General features: G+C 39.4%; 2 protein-coding genes across 2 annotated transcripts; both read right to left on the reverse strand.

Moving 5' to 3' along the window:
- Positions 1 to 15,356: 15,356 nt before the first annotated feature.
- LOC139741676 (uncharacterized) lies at positions 15,357 to 17,950 on the reverse strand. Its single transcript, XM_071652256.1, has 3 exons — positions 17,455 to 17,950; positions 16,426 to 16,880; positions 15,357 to 15,599 (listed from the first exon to the last, which is right to left on the reverse strand). Exons 1-3 carry the CDS (start codon positions 17,948 to 17,950, stop codon positions 15,357 to 15,359), a joined length of 1,194 nt encoding a protein of 397 aa, XP_071508357.1.
- Positions 17,951 to 18,118: 168 nt separating this feature from the next.
- Positions 18,119 to 18,686, reverse strand: LOC139741677 (craniofacial development protein 2-like). The gene is made up of 2 exons (XM_071652257.1): positions 18,406 to 18,686; positions 18,119 to 18,344 (listed from the first exon to the last, which is right to left on the reverse strand). The coding sequence occupies exons 1-2, from the start codon at positions 18,684 to 18,686 to the stop codon at positions 18,119 to 18,121; spliced, it is 507 nt and encodes a 168-aa protein (XP_071508358.1).
- Positions 18,687 to 18,891: the final 205 nt, after the last annotated feature.

Below are 18,891 nucleotides of genomic sequence, written 5' to 3' on the forward strand. Positions count from 1 at the left end.
ACAATGTATATCATCAAAACAAAAAAGCAGCACTCCATCATAAAATTCTCTCTTTTATGCCAATTACTATATTCATAGAGTAAACCTTTTCTCCAAATCTTATCAGAAGCCTTAGTTAAATCTAAAATGTACAACAATAACGTATTTGTTCAACATTTCTTTTTGTATATCAGTTTCTAATATTACCAGTTGATCAAAGGTATACTTTTCTATTTTTTCTGACACAAGTTTGAAAATGATTTAATTAATCATGACTCTCTTAGTATCATAATAATCTTTTTTCCATCATTTTTCCATAATCTTTAATACACATAATTGAAATTAAAGTAATTGGTCCGTATGACGTACGATTTGTTCATATGGGATCTTTATCAGGTTTGAATACAAGAATTTGTATACATTGATACTGTTCAACTGGGAATACTCGCCTTAATCCATACGTCATTATACAGGTTTATACAGGTATAATTGTAATCATTAAAACATAATAAGTTACTTCCTGTGTGAGGTCATGAACAATGAAGTATAGTTATTCTTTTAAAATGTGGACACTTGGTAATAATGTAATATTGTGTGTTGAGAAACAATCTATGGCGCGGGCTGGAGACTGTAGCAATAGACTACCATATTCGTTTATTTCAGACTAGAATCACTTGAACTCTGAACGGAATTAAAAGTTCAAGGAAAGACAAGAAATGTAAACAAACATAATATAAAGTACCCTGTCTTTAGTTTATATAAATCCGTGCATGTATTGCAGCATGTTTGTTCAGATTCACGTCATGACAAAAACGGCTATAGATATGGCATGTTTGATTTACCGTGATTGTTTGACTTCCTTTCGCATTCATTATTTCACTCGTCCAAACACTACTACGTTTGTGCACGTAACGAAAAAAGGAAGTTCGACGATTTCAACTCTGTGAATTCGCCGCCTTGCCGTTTTCCGTAAGTAGAGGTCTTGATTACATATGTTTCTGCTCCATTGTAATTATTTTGTTTCACATTACACATAACGATAATATGTGTTTTAGTGGTCAAATTCTGCTGGATCGACCTTAGGTTCTCATTCAACACATGGTATAGGCCTAACGATTGAGCCCGGCCCACTATCATTCACTCCGTGTGCGCATTCCCTAAATCTCCAGTAAAGGGGTACATAATTATGGGGTGACGAAAGCCAGTCTGAGAATATCGCTAAATAAGAAGAGATTTATTTGTATTAACATTGATCGTATATTCCATGTCTTTCATGACTCCTACTACCATTGACCTTAGACCTCATGACCCCTAAATTGATTTGTTTTAGTTAATTGCTTCATCATTACCACACCCACTGTGAAAATTCCTTCATCCGTATATTATACACAAACGGACAGACAAACATAGGCCTACTCCGAAAACATAACCTCCGTAGGTTTCACCTGATACTGGCGGATTAAAAAAAAAAATCCCTTCTAACATTGCACACCCATGGTAATGACACCTTAACTAAGATGAGGTGGGAGTGTCTGGAAAGGAACTTAGAATAAGAGCTCACACATAATCACACTCACACATGCAAATACGCACACACGCGCACACACACATACACCATGGCCGGTGCCACGTTTTCAAAATTGGGGGCCCACTTCAGACTTCTGGTGCCATTTCCGGGTTTCACCGGCTAACAAGCAAAAAATGAAAAATAAAAAAGAAGATGGGGAAAAAAGGGTCTTCAGCGCAACTTCTGTAGAGTGCTACTTCCTGGTTTCTTCAGTTGACAGCCAAAGGAGTGACTCCTTATGTATTCCTATATATTTGCGAAATAGTGGGGGACCCAAGCCCTCGGCCTCCCTCTTTCACTGGCGCCGGTTCCGCCGGCCCTATACACAAAAAACTGAATCGCTCTATCATTGTGCACGATGAGAAATTATATTAGCTTATGTATTGGGAGAGTTGTGAAGTGATCGCATCGTGTGTTATGTGCTTGAAAGCAACATTTGAGATTGGTTGTTTCCCTTTCAACTACATATTCGTATGCCACTGTGTTACCGAAGAATAAACAAATTTCCCACGATCCCGAATTATAGGCTTATCGCCGACCTTTAGTACCTTGCTATAGCCATTATAAGGAAACATAGCAACATCACGATTTCATGAGTATTTGCACAAATTTTATTTGTGTACCAAATCACAACCAAGGTATCGACAATTCCGCAGTGTGGAAATCGCCCTGATAAGAGTTGTGAAATTATGATACCCCTGTTTCTCTCAATTTAGGGTGAGGAGGTTATCTTATAAATCGTGATAGCGTGTCTCAAGGAGTGGAGTGCAAGAAGAAGCTGTCACATGAATAGGCGGCGATCGGAGGAAGGGGGACGGGGGGGGGGGACATGTCCCCCTAATAATGATCATCACCCTCTCCCGCAAGCGAATTAAAACTGACTTTAGATATTCAATCATGGGCGATTACTAACAGTGATGGGTATAGGTCCTAAATGTAAACAGAAACAAGAACAGACAAGCAGAATGTTATCATGTATTTTGTCATGGGCAGGGCTCTCTGGAAGAGCAGGACCTGCTGGTCTTGATGATATGATCATCATGATTACCTGTGGAAATAAAACCAAAATAATGATTATAGTAATGATGATGTTGATAATGATATTATTGATTAATAGTAATAATAATAATAATAATGAAATAATTACAACAACAATAGTAATCATTATCATCATTATCAATTTTATTATTATTGTAAGGTGACAGTTAAAGCATGCATATAATGACAATCACTTTGACTAAAATAATTGGAAACTAGGGCCTATGCTCTCTTTGAATTTACTTTTGGATGAATATGTCTTTAGAAATATACTCAGTTCAGTTCAATTCAATTCAATTCAACTCAATTCAATTTTTATTTCATTTTTCTTAAAGAACATAAACATTTCACTTTCTTTGGTAACAGAGAATAAGGTTGCATAATCAAAACAAAGTAAACTGAGAAAAATATAGTTGTGGAACCTTGGAGTAACAAATACGTTGTCATGAGAACTGAAGTGATAAAGACGAAATGAAAATACGCAAACATCAAAAATGGAGGGACCCACTAAAAAGACAAAACTTGGCTGAATAGGAAAGATAATTAAAATTCCATTAAAGATGTTGATCATTCCAATTCGTGTATTATATCCATGAACAGGATTAGAAATGCCAACATATTGGACTATGATCTCGACTGTTCTGTCCTTGTCGATAGAAAGCATCTTTAAACTAAAGTGTAATTTCACATGCTGAACCTATACGCTTACTTTAAGAACTTTGAGAATTTAAGATAAGAGTTTAAAATAGTCCAACTTGAACAGAGAAACACATCCAGTCGATTTTCTTTTGTGAAAGGAAACGAATATTATTTTAGTCAAATGGCGATAGAGCAAAATCAACGTTACTTGGGAGGGAACAAGAAATAATGATTATTGCGCATGGTATAACTAGTGCATGTAGGAATTTTTGGCTCTGGGGGTGGGGTGGGGTGGGGTGGGGCGATGGGGCAAGGATATGTACGATATTCGAAAGAGATTAAGCAGCAAGGATCGCAGCAACAGAATGTGCCCCCCAAGTAATGTGCGCCCCCCCCCCCCCCATGTAACTCTTTTTTTATTCCTTGGTGTATCATCGTCATATTTGGCACATGGCTAGAACAACTCATCCTCTACATGACCGTACGTTTTAATATTCTCAAGGTCACCTATTGAGGGCGCTTTATACCAAAATATAAAGAACACCGTAACGTCAGAATACATGGGGACGCTATTCATAACAACATAAAGAAATACATTATGAGACCTGTGATGAAATGTTTGGATAGGCACATGTATAGTTATCACATTTCATAGTTGCATAATATTGGACTTTTGAGTTTGCAGATTGATAATAATTACAGGTATAACTTGTGTGAAGGAATCACAATGACACAAAATAGGAGTGCAATCTTCGGAAAATACTGCAAAAAAAAGTTGTTGTCAATTATCTCTATTAAAGCTATTGTTTTATGCCTTTGTCACATGAAAACGAAGGAAAAAAATAAGAAAAACATTCCAGGACCATAATTACTCCACATCTTGCTTCTTCAGCAAATTTCATCCCAGAAACATCCATTTTATACAAAGTAATATTGTTAATGAAATTGGAATAGGAAAAAAAAAAGATGCAAAATCTGACTGACATGGTTGTCAGTTTATGGTTAATATGGCAACCAGCAATATCAAATATAGTTACATTTTATTATATCAAAATGTTTGCAATTAAACTTTAGGAAAAGTCACTGAATTTGGTTGAAATTGCAATAAGGGCGTAGGGGTGGCAAATGAAAATCTTTTTTTGATTGATTGATTGATTGAATAAAGACCTTTTAATCAATCAATCACTCAAAAAAAAGATGCAAAATCTGACTGACATGGTTGTCAGTTTATGGTTAACATGGCAACCAGCAATATCAAATATAGTTGCATTATACATCAAAATGTTTGCAATTAAACTTTAGGAAAAGTCACTGAATTTGGTTGAAATTGCATTGAGGGCGTAGGGGTGGCAAATGAAAATGCGGTAGTGGGCACAATGTGCCCCCTTGTGTTTTACACGGTTAAGAAGGATTATAAAGGCCAACTAAGAAACAATGTGGATGGCATAATCGTGGAAATCCTCTCACTTCTTGTGCAACCATGCATTCTTATACATGGTGAAGCTCCCATGTCATCACCCTCACTCATTGTGGTTTGTCATAACTGAATTTTGTAAACGTTCTTATTCTTCATCCCAATTACTATCACATTCTGAAACTCCGTGTCAAGAATAACCATAGAAATCCAAATTCAAAAGTTAAAAAATTGTGTTAAAAATAAAGGTGTAGGGCTCCTTTAGAGAAATATAGAACAATGAACCTGGGTAAACAAGATAATAACAAGCAGAACAGATTAGCGTCAGTTGAAATCAAACGTGCTGACATGAGTCATTGCATAAACAGCGGGCAGCAGGCAGCCCAGCTCCCGCAAAAAAACAGTGACTGTACATAATCTGCAATGTGTGTGTGTTTTCAAGACTTGGTCTTCATACGTACTATGTAGCCCTCATTGCACTCGGACCGACATTAGATTCAAAACGTTGCGATTGTGACGTGTCCTTGTCGACGCGATGGACGTCCAATGAGGGATACTCTCGTGTTAGTAATTTCGTAGGTACATTGTTCGACTTTTACGTTGTTATCTGGTCCATCGTCACTTCCATGTTCCTATGTTTGTTTTCATGTCATTTTTATCTGAGTTTTATATTTGAGACGTTGTTTTGTGATTATTACGCAGAGATTATATTGTGTCCCTCTCTCGTTACACGTCTCTTTTGTCCTACCTTGATGTAGTAGCATCTTGATATATTTGTTTTTCCATGCACCTGATTCATTAGTTGTTGTTTTTTATACTTTTTTTTGTTTTACAATTAAAAACCACTTATAAAGAGTACATTAGGGGAATTATCTGTTTGGGTATCATCTTTACGTACATGCTCTTTACTTCCTTCTAATCATTATAGCTAATGTGGGTTAGTATAGCTAATGCGAGTTAACTTGAGCTGGGCCCCTTTGCCACCAACTTAAAACTGGAAACTTGTATCTAAAGTAGAAATGTCTCGCAGGATGAAGAACAGCATCATAAGTTACCAAAATCAATACGCTCTAAGCAATGGACAGTTGAATGATTCATTGTACGTCATACAATGGTGAAAATACTTTTGCTGTCAATAGTAAAAAACTTGTCAACGATCCGTCATTACAAACCGACGAAGTACATAATTGGTAATTGAATTGATAATTGTGATTGTTATTTTTGCTTCAAGTTCCTGAGGTGTATCATTCACACACATATCCCGTTTCACTCATTACTTTGTATATTCCGTTGAAAAAGAAAAAAATTATATATATATATATATATATATATATATATATATATATATAATCATATAATTATATATTTATAATAGCTGTAGTTTGATTGAACTGAATAATCATTATTGCCCCCGAATAGTGCACCATGTGATAATGATGCCGTATTATTTCGTCCTCATCTTTTTGTCAACTTCAACTTGAAAGTGATCATTCGGTCAATAACCTCTCCAATGTCTCTATACACAGAAAAAGAAAAAGCAAACAAACATGGCTGACTTCAGTAAGCCTCCTATCTACAGTCTACTTCTGATGTGTGTTTTCATTGTGTGCAGAGGCAAGTCATTAAACCTAGTGAGTATACTCCACCTTACAAATAAATGACTAAATGAATACGCATAGATGATAATCATTTTATATCAAGAACATATTACATACGAGAGAAATAACCTGTGGAGAAATGTGTAAATTAAATGTGTAAATTAAGTAGTGGTCCTTTTCAGGACCACTACTTAATTTACACATTTCTCCACAGGTTATTTCTCTTGTCTTCTCTCCTCAGGTCTACACTTTAACCTCATTTTGATTTCTTATTATTTTTGCTTTTCTCCCACAGGAACCTTTTCAGGACTTAACTGTCATCAATTTTCCTTTCCAATTTTTTTTTCTCCCTCTCAGCAGCATTTTATTCTAGGATCCATACTAGCTCCCTCTGATTTAATTTCAATTTGTTCTCTTCTACTTCTTTTCTTTGTCCCCCCCCCCCGCCTCTCTCTCTCCCTTCTATCAACATATTCTCATCTCTCCTCTACTTACCCTTCCTTCGAGGGATTATTCGTCCTTTCTCCATTGATTCCGCATTCCATAGCCACACTGTTCGCCGACTTCGTTTTTTCTTCTCTTGGTTTCATGAATCTTTACTGCACTCCCCTATCTCCGTGATTCTCCAACATTCAACTCCTTCCTCTTCCTCTTCCCTTCTATTTCATCTTTCCCCTTCTAACGATGTCCGAACATCCTACTTGATTCTCACACTATTCTTCCTTACCACTCTCTGTGTTCCTTTCTCTACCGTCTCCACTAGTGCAACTTCAACCTCTAGCCCATTACTGTCTCCCACTCTTCACTTTCTGCCCTCCTCACAACCCCCATATGTCGCTTCCCTCTTCGCTTCTCCTCTTTCTAGGCTCTTCTGCCAAACAGCGATCCGATTAAGGACTACATACACATGGTGTCACCGCAAATATTTTTCTGTAATTTTGCCTTATCTTAATTACGGACTCCTAGCATAGGGTAGTGCCCATCAAACTTTACTAGATAAACTACTGTTATTACAACAACAAAAAAAAAGAGGCTCTTCGTATTATTTGTGGCGTCCGGCACGTTCCCAAACTGAGCTTTTTATTACTAAATATAAGATTTCGAAAATCAAAGATTTGTATTTTTTTCAACTTGATCAGTTTATGTTTGATTACAAGGTAAATGCACTTCCCAGTATTTTCAATTCAATGTTCCCACGGAACCAGTCTTTTCATTATTATCCCACTAGACAATCTAATGAGTTTCATTTACCCCTCTTGAGAACTTTATTGGCTCAGAATACATTCATATACCCCGGTCCTAGATTTTGGAACTCGCTAAGCTGTGAAATAAAAGATTCCCCATCTTTGTATTCTTTAATGCGCAAGTTGATTTTTTTTTCTATTAAATCCTCTCTGATATGCTTTTTTTTTTTCATTTGCTATGGGTTTCGTCAACCTCAGGGTTCATCATCCATCCACCAATCATGCAATCTATGAATTCATTATTATACAAATGATGCACAGGATAGAGTGCGTTAGTGGAGATGTAGCGCACTCGAGGGTTTGTGAAACATGCACGAGGCGAAGCCGAGTGCATGTTGCACTACATTGTAAATACCCGAGAGTGAGCTGCATCTCCACTAACGCCACGAAATAATCCTGTGCATCATTTGTTTTATAAAATGGGTCGAAAGCTCACAGAATTTTTCACGTACCTTTGTGGGTCAATACCAGTCAGCTACCTGTAGCACTCGCTCAAGAATCGATGTCCGAAGATGTTCGTCCCAAACATTTACGCACGTCGCACTCGGAAATCCCGCACATATTAAAGGACAAGTTCACCTTCATAAACATAAGGATTGAGAAAATGCAACAATATTAGTAGAACACATCAGTGAAAGTTTGAGGAAAATTGGACAATCGATGCAAAAGTTATGAATTTTTCAAATTTTTTGTGTTGGAACCGCTGGATGAGGAGACTACTACAGCTTGTGAGTCATATGCGTACAACAGTATAAAGAAAATGTAAAAGAAAATTCAACATATTTTCACTTTTTTCGCATAATAAAAGAGTACTTGACTTGCCTCTTTCTAAAGGCAGGGGAAATAATATTACCCATAACATTTGTCGGTAACGGGTCAGGGGAATGTGTACTTTTTTCAAAAGATGGAATTTTGTGAAATTCTCTTTATATTTTCCTTATATTGTTGTACGCATGTGACATCTAAGTTATTCATACACTGCAGTAGTCTTCTCATCCAGCGGGTACTGCACAAAAACTTCAAAAATTCATAACTTTTGAACGGATTGTCTGATTTTCCTCAAACTTTCAATGATGTGTTCTACTAATATTGCTACATTCTCTCAATCCTTATGTTTATGAAGGTGAACTTGTCCTTTAAGTACTGTACGTATAAGAGTATACGTACGCCACACATGTTATGCACACAAGGCCGGCCAGCCGGCAGCCCGAACTAGAAGTTGTTTACAGGATTGACAGCGCGTATAGTAGCGCGCGACGCACTTGTAACAACTGATTGAGTGCGCGCTGCTAGTGTAAACATTGTGACGTCAGGTCGTGCATGTTAGTGAGATATTAATGCATGCACACGTGACTCATTTCAGCGCTTCCAATTGGCTACATTCTTGAACCCATTTTATAATACGTAATGAAGTAGCTATCACAATCATTGCACAGCTGCATGCAGCGCCAACTCTATGAAGCACATTCTGTACCATCCCCTGTTCCATTTCCCTTGTTCAGCGTGTCGGCATTCCCTCATTCTCTCTTCTTCTTTCTTTCCTTCCATTCTTTTCATCTATTCTAGCAAGTTGTGTCATGTTGTTTTGTTTCTCCTGTTTTGTCCCGTCCTGTCGTATATTATATTTGTGACAAGTGTTTGTAAATAAGTAATTCATAAGTTTTTGAGTGGTTCACAATATACAAGCTCTGCTTTTTAGTGGACCTCTCAATTCTTTTTTTTTATTGCCATTATGCGCTCTTATGTTTATCGGTATCGTTTATTTATTGCAAAGGCAAATGTTTGTGTTTATGATGTAATTCCTGATTTATCTTGTGTTATGTTTTGTTGGAAAAAAGAATGAAAATAAATGAATTGAATTGAATTGAATAGTGTCGAGCTCGTGGGCTGTATGACTCGTGGGTGTCGGACTCGTGACGTGCACACTTGTAATCTAGGTTCTTTGCGTTGCGTAACATGCATGGACTGAAGAGTTTCCCTCATGTAGATATATATACAAGTTTTACCCTTGTACCCATGAGAAGGTGTATGTCATGACAATTTTCTTATGTAAGAAAGGCAGTATGTTTGCAACCGCAATAGTCGCAATATTTCCCACATTTTATGATTTTTAAGCTATATTGATATCATGACTGTCGTTAATTCAGTAAATAATAGACACAATGTACGTTTTTCACTCAAGTTTGAGGCCATTAATATTCTTAAATTTCAATTTTTGCTATCCACCCCTTCATGTCGAGCCCTGATATTATGAATATGTGTGTGTGTATGTATGTGTGTGTGTGTGTATGTGTTATATTCTATGCACATAAGAAATATAATATCATTAAAGGCTAAACCAAACTGTGCTATACACCCGTCTAAAAGATGTAAAAACAACAATTCAGTCCAATTGATAGTTAACATCAACTCTTCTAATGTTGCTTTATATCATCAACTTTTTCAGTGAAAGACATCTGAACATGCCCATGCTTCATGCGCCATATAATATTTCAAAATTTGTCCTCTTTCTACCTGTATTATTTAGGTCTCGCCGAAAAATGATTACATAAAATTTGAATAAAAACAGTTATATAGCATTCGTCAGCATGTTGTTTGCTGTCCCTATTCCAATGCATTTGTTAGAATCAATCTGGAAATTTTACCACTGTAATGATTTACTTTATTTGCTTTGTTTTTGTTCTAACCGTTTTATTTGCTTTAAAAAAAATCATATTCTTCCTTCTCATTCTGTTAAAGGCCCAGTTTACCTTTTGGAGGAGTGATTTTAAAAATGTTCAAGATATCACATTTGAAGCATATGTGTAGATCTGTTGTGTCACAAAGCATACTACCTTAGAAAATTTTCGCAATAAAGCCTAAAATATAAGGTGATATCAGTATTTTTCTCCATAAACCATAACTGTAGACAGTTTAGTGTGGAAGCATTCTTATTATAACTATTGTTCACATTTTGTGTATTTAACAATTCTTAACATTGATTATACGGATTGAAATTTTTACAGTGGTTGTTTCTATCTTTAACTCACATTTTAGAACTATTCAAAATCACTAATGCTGTGTTTTTGTTTCATCTGCAAATGGTAAATTATGCTTTTAACACATGAATTAATCTGTTTTGATTCCAGCAGCATTTTCATGTATGTTTACATTCACGTTAATTCCATACCCTTATACTCCTTGACTGAAAATATATTGGTACATTCTTATTCAGTTACATGTATGTGATAATCATTTTTATCTAATCAGGTAAGATGGCGAAGCAATTGGAACCATAGGACCTATACCGGTTTCAATCACCACAAACTTGAGTGTAAACCTACCTGTAGAAGTGGTCTCAGAGAATAGGTCGAAAGTGTGTCAAGTCATATCCACAATGAGTATGCAATACTAATGTAATGATTCTTATATGTCGATTAAGACGCGATGTAATGTAATCTTGTTCAGAGTGCAAGTACATATGCCTTGCAGAAATGACGTCTCATTCCTTGTCACTCCATTAGCAGACCTACAACTCAACTTCATGGGGACGTTTTGACAGAGCAGCGGAAGGGGTAAGAAAATTTTCAATTAAATCATGCTGGCGCCTCTCAAGAGGTGTGTAGCTCCATGTACTGACACACAATACTACGCAGCCACGCAGAAACCAAAACCCAAAGAGCAATAGGGTTTGAGTGACAACAGTAGCTCCATGTAAGCCTACTGACACACATTACTATGAAGCCACGCAGAAACCAAAACCCAAAGAGCAATGGGGTTTGAGTGAAAGCAACAACATTTTAGTAAAACACATCAGTGGAGGTTTGAGAAAAATCCGACAATCGATGCAAAAGTTATTAGTTTCTGGTGTTGTAATGACTGGATAAGTAAGGAGACTGCGAGAGTTCATGACGTCATGTGTAGACAACAAATAAAGAAAATACAGAGAGAATTTTTAAAAATAAATATTTTTCATGAAAAGTACACATTTTATCAACTTGATACTGACATGCTCAGTTAAGGGCAGTAGCTATTCCCCCTGCTTTCTAAAAGCAGCTAGTCAAGTACTCTCTCGTTACGGTAGAAAGGTGAAAGCATTCCACATTGATCTTATAGGTTTTGATTTCCTTTAATTCTCAGCGGGGTCCATAGTCCTGATGAAAGTAGACTTACTCGTAAGAGATGAGCTCACAATCTTATCATTCTCCATTCCAATATTTAACGAGCCGAAAGGGTAATTCGCATTGAGGACACCATTCGTGGCAAACAATATCATACACAATGTGCATGGACCTAGGGACCAACTCCATCAAAAGTCACACTGGACAAAGAGTGGCTTTGCACACCAACAACTCTTCACTCTATTTGCTCTTGATGATGGATCTGGTTTTGGAGATAGACTATACCAAGTGTATACCGGGATTGTAATAAAATCCGAGATGATCGAGATATATGTATTCTTCAATCTTTTACAGTGGATTCGCCATTCTGTTTTTTTTTTCTCTAAATTTACTTCGCAGCAGTCAGCTTGTGAGTTTGAATCACAGATGCTGTACGACGAGGGTCCTCAGTGCCCGAACGGCGCGACAGGCCTCAAACTCTGCCCGGCGGGGCAGGTGAAGATAAAGGAGTGCATCAGTGAAGATGAAGACAAGGCAAATATGTGAGAAAATCAAAACTTTCCCTTTACTTCATAGCCACTCTTCTCCCCTCTCACTGTTGAAGATAATCGTAATGAACATGATGACTGATACTGTCTCAAAGTCTCTTGTTTACATGCATATACTATGTACCCCCTCGAGGGAGCGGGGCACAACAAACAAACAAACACAAGCAAAAACAAGTACAGTACTGAACAAACATACCAGATAAATCAACAAAAAGAAGTAGAAGGAGAAGAAGAAATTCGTATCATTGGCGGATTTACTTCACTTCTGCTTCGTTTTAGTTTTAGTTGATTTGTTGGTGTGTTGTTGTTTTTTGCCTTTGCTTTCTGTTTTATTTGTTCGTTTCTTTGTATTTTATTGTTTTCCGCTTCTTGATACTTAATCATATTGCTTGGCATTGGCAGTTCCACGGGATGGTTGATCACATTTCCTTATTTCAAGTCGCATTGTTACTTATTGGGTTTATCTGTTGTGTATCAAATCAAGGTATAATGCAGCGTGAAGACTGTTTCTAAAACCTTCATGGATCATGATTCAATTACCCAATCAAGATACATCCCCTCTGCTTATATGCATTGAAAGTGGAAAAAGTGAAGCCTGTAATTCTGAAACTGAATAATTGTTTCTCTTGTTTCGTTTGATTCTATCGACCTGTAGATGTGAAGTTTGCCCTAATAAGTATTACATGTCAAAGTATAATCGGTGCACAATGTGCCACGAGTGCTCAGAATGTGGAATGAATGAACGAGTCAGGGCTATCTGCATCGCGACGTCAGACACTATTTGTGAAAGCATCCTTCCAGAACCGGAAACGACGTCACGTGGACCAACTACAGCATCTTCAACTGCCTCATCAGTGTCCTACCAGGCCAGTTCAACGTCTCTTGAAGGCATTGCCATGACAACTTGTGAGAACTGCGAGACTACAGGGACCAGTGACGACAAGACAGAAGCAGCTGAACCAGAAATTAATACTGGAATCACAGGGACCGGAATGACAGGGCCTGCAAATGTGGGCTACTGTGTAGAAGGTTATGATTATGATTGCTATTTCTTGACTAATATCAAAATGTTTCCGTGCGCATCATGTTTCCCTCGTGGCTGTGTTTGAAATGCAAATATGTATATATATATATATATATATATATATATATATATATATGTATATATATATATGTGTGTGTGTAATTATATTGGAAGTCTGGAAATAATAAAGAGAATAACTAAATCAGGAGCTGTTGAACCAGGGACTGGGACTGTGGCAGTAGTCCCCCCCCCCCCCCAACACACACATACACAGAGAGACAAATACACATTTGGCTCTTCAAAGCAGAGGAAAATATAAAAAAAGCAATTAAAACAAAACCCATGACTCCCCCGAATGTTCTGGACAGAATATACTAATTGACCATCCCCCTCTCCCTCTCTCTCTCTCTCTCTCTCTCTCTCTCTCAATCGGTGAGAAGCTCCCACTCTAAAAAAAAAAAGTCCCTCGACACCTATTAAAGGGATCGTATACTTCTAGCTGACCTAATTTCAGGTTTCTAACATTTTTTGGTGAGATAATGAGAGACATCTTATAAAATTTGAAAGAGCATGTAATTCTATGAGGAATTCAAGGTTTATTTGATGAAAATTGGTTTTGAAACTGCTGAGATATCCAAAAAAGAGAGATTCTAATAAAGTGTGGGACCCACACTTTATTACGATCGCTTTGTTTTACTTTGTTTTTGGCTGTTTCAGTCATTCCAAACCCGATTATCAAATAAACTTTGAATTCCTCTTAAAATGGTAAGATCTGTACTAAGTGTTTTCTTGGTATCTCGCAAAAAGTTAAAAGCGCAATTCTCATCTCCACTAATACTGTACCATCCCTTTAAGATTTTGGGGATAGACGACAACAAGAAGGGAAAGGGGGACGTGATGTGTATGTCTGTATGCGTATTTTATGTGCGTATATGTCAGTGAAAAACAACGTTCAACTAATTACGCTGGTGATAGTGAATTCGACGCAGTTAGCATGATAAACTTGGCGCTGCAAATACAAGGGGCATAAGAACAATCTAAAAATTTGTGCAACATGATAAACGTAGTGTAGAAATGATAAGTGTCATAGTAATCCTGCTTTCAACTAGAAATACTACTGCCAAAAAAACAAATACAATGTCAGTGAGAGGCATGTTGGTGATAGTGACGATAAGTTCAGCAAATGATTTACTTTACTTTTGTCTTATTAGATTTCAAAAACTTTTTGTTTCGACCTAATTCCCCTTTCTCTTCTTTTAAATTTTTCTTCCAGAAATTCATGGATATCGACCCGTTGCTTTTTTTACGGTGGTCGCGTTTGGAGTTATATTTCCTGTTTCCATCCTGGTCCTGATCTGCGTGTTAATCTACCTAATCAGAAGAGGTATATCTCAGCTGTTTTGAGTTAACCTTGCTTCAAATTATGCAGATGATCCTTTTACAAGTAACCGGATGTGCCCAAAAGAATTTGAACTATTATAGTACAATGTTCAATAAATCACCGTTATCTTCATCACCTAACTCGAATATTTATAATGCTGTAATCGATTGATCATGATTATTACAAATAATGAGAATATATAATTATGTAAACAAAACAAGACCAAGAGGACAAAAACATCAAACATTAGTGTGGTGATAACATGTACACACATCTAACCACACATACTCAAACAATACACATACGATGCACACACGAACTGAAATATAACGGTAATCTGTATTTTGTGTTATTGATGGCTATAGAAGAAGTATTTTCTCCTCCTCGCCACCCTTCCCTCTCTTTTACATCGTCATCACTATGAGCCATGCGTGACGTATAGAAACAATTAAAAGCAGTAGGCCTCCGTCGGTCAGTGTTGACCGTGGGTAATGCGCTCTAGGAGTTGTCAAGTTTTGGTGATAATTCTTCCACTGGTGCCACAGCGTCGGCTGTGGCCCACAAGTAGGTCTACCAATTCGCGAATGGCAGTCTCTATCACACCTGTGATAAGTGTGGGTAGTCGCAGAGTTTTCTCCGCGCACTTGTGTTTTCCATCTGGCTCTCTTTTCATCTGCAAGGCTCGATCAGGATCCTTGCTTCACCTGCTTTGAGTTGCCTCTGAAGCGTACTGCGCAATCTGTTACGGTGTGCTGACATGTCCTCCCAATCGTTGGTATCAATGTCCAGTGCATTCAGGTCACGCTTGCAAACATCCTTATACCTCAACTAGGGGGGCGGCCAATAGATCTTTTGCCAGAGGCGAGCTCACCGTAGAGGATGTCTTTTGGTATGCGGCCATCGTCCATTCTGCGCACATGCCCGAGCCAATGCAACCTGTGTTTTCTTATCAGCGTGTACATGGTGGGGAGGCCAGCACGATCAAGGACCTTGGCATTTGACACTTTGTCGATCCAGTTTATGCCAAGGATGCGCCGCAGGCTGCGGAGATGGAAGCCATTCAGCTTCTGCTCATGTTTGGCATATGTGGTCCACGCTTACTGATAAAATTATATGCATTGTACACTAGTTACGTTCAGACGGCAGGCCCTAACCTCGAGGTTAGGAAACCTCGAGGTTTAGCTCTTGCCCCCTAACTACGACGTGTGTCCACACGACGAATCTTAACCTCGAGGTTACGAAACCCCGGGGTTAAGCTTCTGCCCCCCGTAACTACGAGTGGGTCCCACTCGATGTTAAAAACACAAAACCGGAAGTTTCAGCACACTGCTAAAAAGGTGTCTATTTATTCTTTAGTCCAACCCTGTCGGACTCGCTCACATGTACTCTTTTTCTCTGTCATGGTATGCAGAGATAGCACTGCACTGATGACTTTATGCCTTTATGAAGATATTCGTCGAAAACATTTTTTTAGCATCGGAGAAGAATAAAGAATACAGTAGCGAGTTCGACGTGTTCAGTTTCAGAGATCAAGCGCATGGGAAGAAAAGATGATGTTGTTGTGTCGTGCGTCATAGGTTTTTCACGTGTAATGTATTTGTGGTGTACGTTTGGGAGGTTGACCCGGAAGCAGAGGGAAATTGTTGGGGCTGGAGTTTACGGCGAGGTCACTCTTAACTTCGAGTTCGTTGTTTTTTGTGTCCACACGGTGCTTAACTACGAGTGGGGACCCCCGCGGCTCGTGGTTAGAGCGCTAACCATAAGATTTCTCGTGGCTCGAAACATCGAGCAAACCTCGAGGTTTGCTAACTACGAGTGCGTCTTCACGGTCCCTAACTACAAGCTCTAACCTCGAAGTTTCCTAACTTCGAGGTTAAGGGCTCCCGTCTGAACGTAACTACTGCCATCTTTGTTATCGTTAGCTTGGGATTCTTCTAGACTCGTGTCGTTAGTCGCCAAGTGTAGTCGCTGCCTTCCTAATGCGACATCGAGGGATGGATCTTCGCTGATTGTGGAACCAAGGTAGGTGAACTTGGGGACAACATCCAGCTTATAGTTGTCTACAGTGATTACAGGTGGAGTGTCAACATCTTGGCCCAAAACATTGGTCTTTTTCAAGCTGATGGTGAGACCGAAGTCTTTGCAAGCTTGGTGTCTGTCCATGAGAAACTGGAGACCCTGCTCGGTGTGTGATGTAACTTCTGCGTCGTCAGCAAATAGTACGTCTCTGATGAGGACTACGCGTATCTTAGTCTTCGCTCTCAGTCTTGCAAGGTTGAACAGTCTACCGTCTGATCTGGTATGCAGGTATACCCATTCATTTGAGGTCCCAAAGGCATTCTTTAGTACTATGGAGAAGAAGATGCTGAAGAGGGTGGGCGCAAGGAAACAGCCTCGTTTCACACCACTCTTGACATCAAATGGCTAGGAAATGTCGCCCTCATAGTGTACAGTTGCGCTCATGTCGTCATGAAAAGATCTAAGTATTTTGTGTGGTTTCGGAGGACATCCAATTATCAGCAGGATGCTGAAGAGCCCTAATTCTCTGCTCACCTGGTCAAATGCTTTAGTCAGGTCGACGAAGGTGACATAGAAGGACTTTTACTGTTCTCTGCATTTCTCCTGCAGGAGGTTGACGGAGGGAGAAGATCATGTCCACTGTTGAGCGTTCTGCACCGGAAGCCAAATTGGGACTCTGGGTAGACGCGCTATGCTAGCTTCTGCAGTGCAGGCGCATGAGCACGACACGGGCGAAGAGTTTGCTGACAACACTCAAGAGGGAAATGCCTCTGTAGTTGTTGCAGTAACTTTTGTAACCCTTGTTCTTATAGAGGGTGGCATCTCTCATGTCTTGTAGTAGGGTTCCCTCTCTCCAATATTGGCAGAGGATGTCAAGAAAGGGCAGAAGAAATGTATTTTTACAACACTTGATCAGGTCTGGCGGGATGCCATCGTTGCCAGGTGCCTTTCCACAAGTTAAACTGTCGATAGCCTTGCAGAGCTCCTCCTGTGCTGGATCTACATCAAGCTCCTCCATTACAGGCAGAGGTACAATAGAGTCAAGGACGGAATAGACAACAACGTTTTCTTTGGAGTACAGCTCTGATTTAGTGCTCAACCAATCTCTCCATCTGTTTTCTTTGTCAGTAATTACTTCCCCACTAGCAGATTTGAGGGGCGCCGTCTTGGTCTGTGCTGGGCCTAGCGCACACTTGATTCCCTCATACATCCTTTTGATGTTGCCTGTGGCAGCTGCGGTCTGGATGTCATTACTGAGCTGCTGCCAATATTCGTTAGCACATCTTCTAGCTGTCTGCTGTACTTTGCCCCTGGTAACTCTGAGTGCTTGAAGAGATTTCTCGTTTGGCGAGCGCTTGTTTTCAACGAGGGCAGCAAGCTTTGCATCGATGATGGGCATCATCACATTTGACTTGGCTTCAAACCAGTCGCAGTTCTTCGAGGTCTTCCTTCCGAATGAATGAAGAGCTGTTTTCTGAATGGTCTCCCGAAGGTGGTCCCACTTTTCAGAAGCCGAGTTTCGCTGTTTGTCAGCAGACAAAGCATCCACGAGTGACTTGGCAAACCCCTAAACTTTATCCGGACACTGCATCTTTTTGGTGTCGATGCTCGGCTTCCCCGCTGTCTTTGTTCCGTGGAACTTCTTCGGGTGAAGTCTGAGCTTGCTGTACACCAGTGAATGGTCGGTGTCGCAGCACAGTCTTGAGGCTTGTTCGTCTGACAATGACCAGATCCAGATGATGCCAGTGCTTGGAGCGTGGGTGTCTCCATGACACTCTGTGCTGTGGCTTAGTCTGAAAGTAGGAGTTGGTTGCGCAGAGGCCGTGGAAGGAGCAGAGTTCTAGCAGGTGCTACCCGTTCTCGTTGATCTTACCCACACCGAAGTGCCCCAGGCAGGATGACCAAGAGTCGTGGTCAGCACCCACTCTGGCGTTAAATTCACCAAGAAGGACAAGGTGTTCATTGTCTGGAATGTTCCTGATGACATCGCTGAGGTTACTATAGAACTCGTCCTTGGCCTCTGGCGTGGAGGTCAGAGTTGGTGCATAGGCATTGACAAGGGGGACTGGGCCATTAGAGGTTTGGAGTCGGAGAGTCAGAAGTCGTTCACTACCCTTGTCACCTGGCTCAACCATACTCAGCAAGGAGTTCCTGACTGCAAATCCCACTCCGTATTCTCTGCGCTCCTCTGTGCGCTTTCCTTACCAGGAGAAGATGTAGTCTCTCTCTTTCAATGTGCCTGATCCAAGTAGACGTGTTTCTTTCTTGTAGGGCAGCAATATCAACCTGTAGTCTCAGTAGTTCATCATTAATGGTGGCAGTCTTTCTTGCATCGTTGAT

Source organism: Diadema antillarum, unplaced genomic scaffold (assembly GCF_040938485.1).
Source record: "Diadema antillarum isolate AM-2024a unplaced genomic scaffold, OU_Dant_1.0 seq00000945_RagTag, whole genome shotgun sequence".
Taxonomy (NCBI): domain Eukaryota; kingdom Metazoa; phylum Echinodermata; class Echinoidea; order Diadematoida; family Diadematidae; genus Diadema; species Diadema antillarum.

Excerpts from the sequence above, each read along its gene's own strand:
- LOC139741676 (XM_071652256.1), bottom strand. The coding sequence starts at position 17,950 with ATGCCCATCATCGATGCAAAGCTTGCTGCCCTCGTTGAAAACAAGCGC. Across the intron at positions 16,881-17,454 it reads GCCAGACCTGATCAAGTGTT|TACTAAAGAATGCCTTTGGG; the intron begins GTAAAAATACAT and ends TCTTCTCCATAG. Across the intron at positions 15,600-16,425 it reads ACAAAGATGGCAGTAGTTAC|AAGCTGAATGGCTTCCATCT; the intron begins GTTCAGACGGGA and ends AAACATGAGCAG.
- LOC139741677 (XM_071652257.1), bottom strand. The coding sequence starts at position 18,686 with ATGGTTGAGCCAGGTGACAAGGGTAGTGAACGACTTCTGACTCTCCGA. Across the intron at positions 18,345-18,405 it reads GGTAAGATCAACGAGAACGG|ACTAAGCCACAGCACAGAGT; the intron begins GTAGCACCTGCT and ends TCCTACTTTCAG.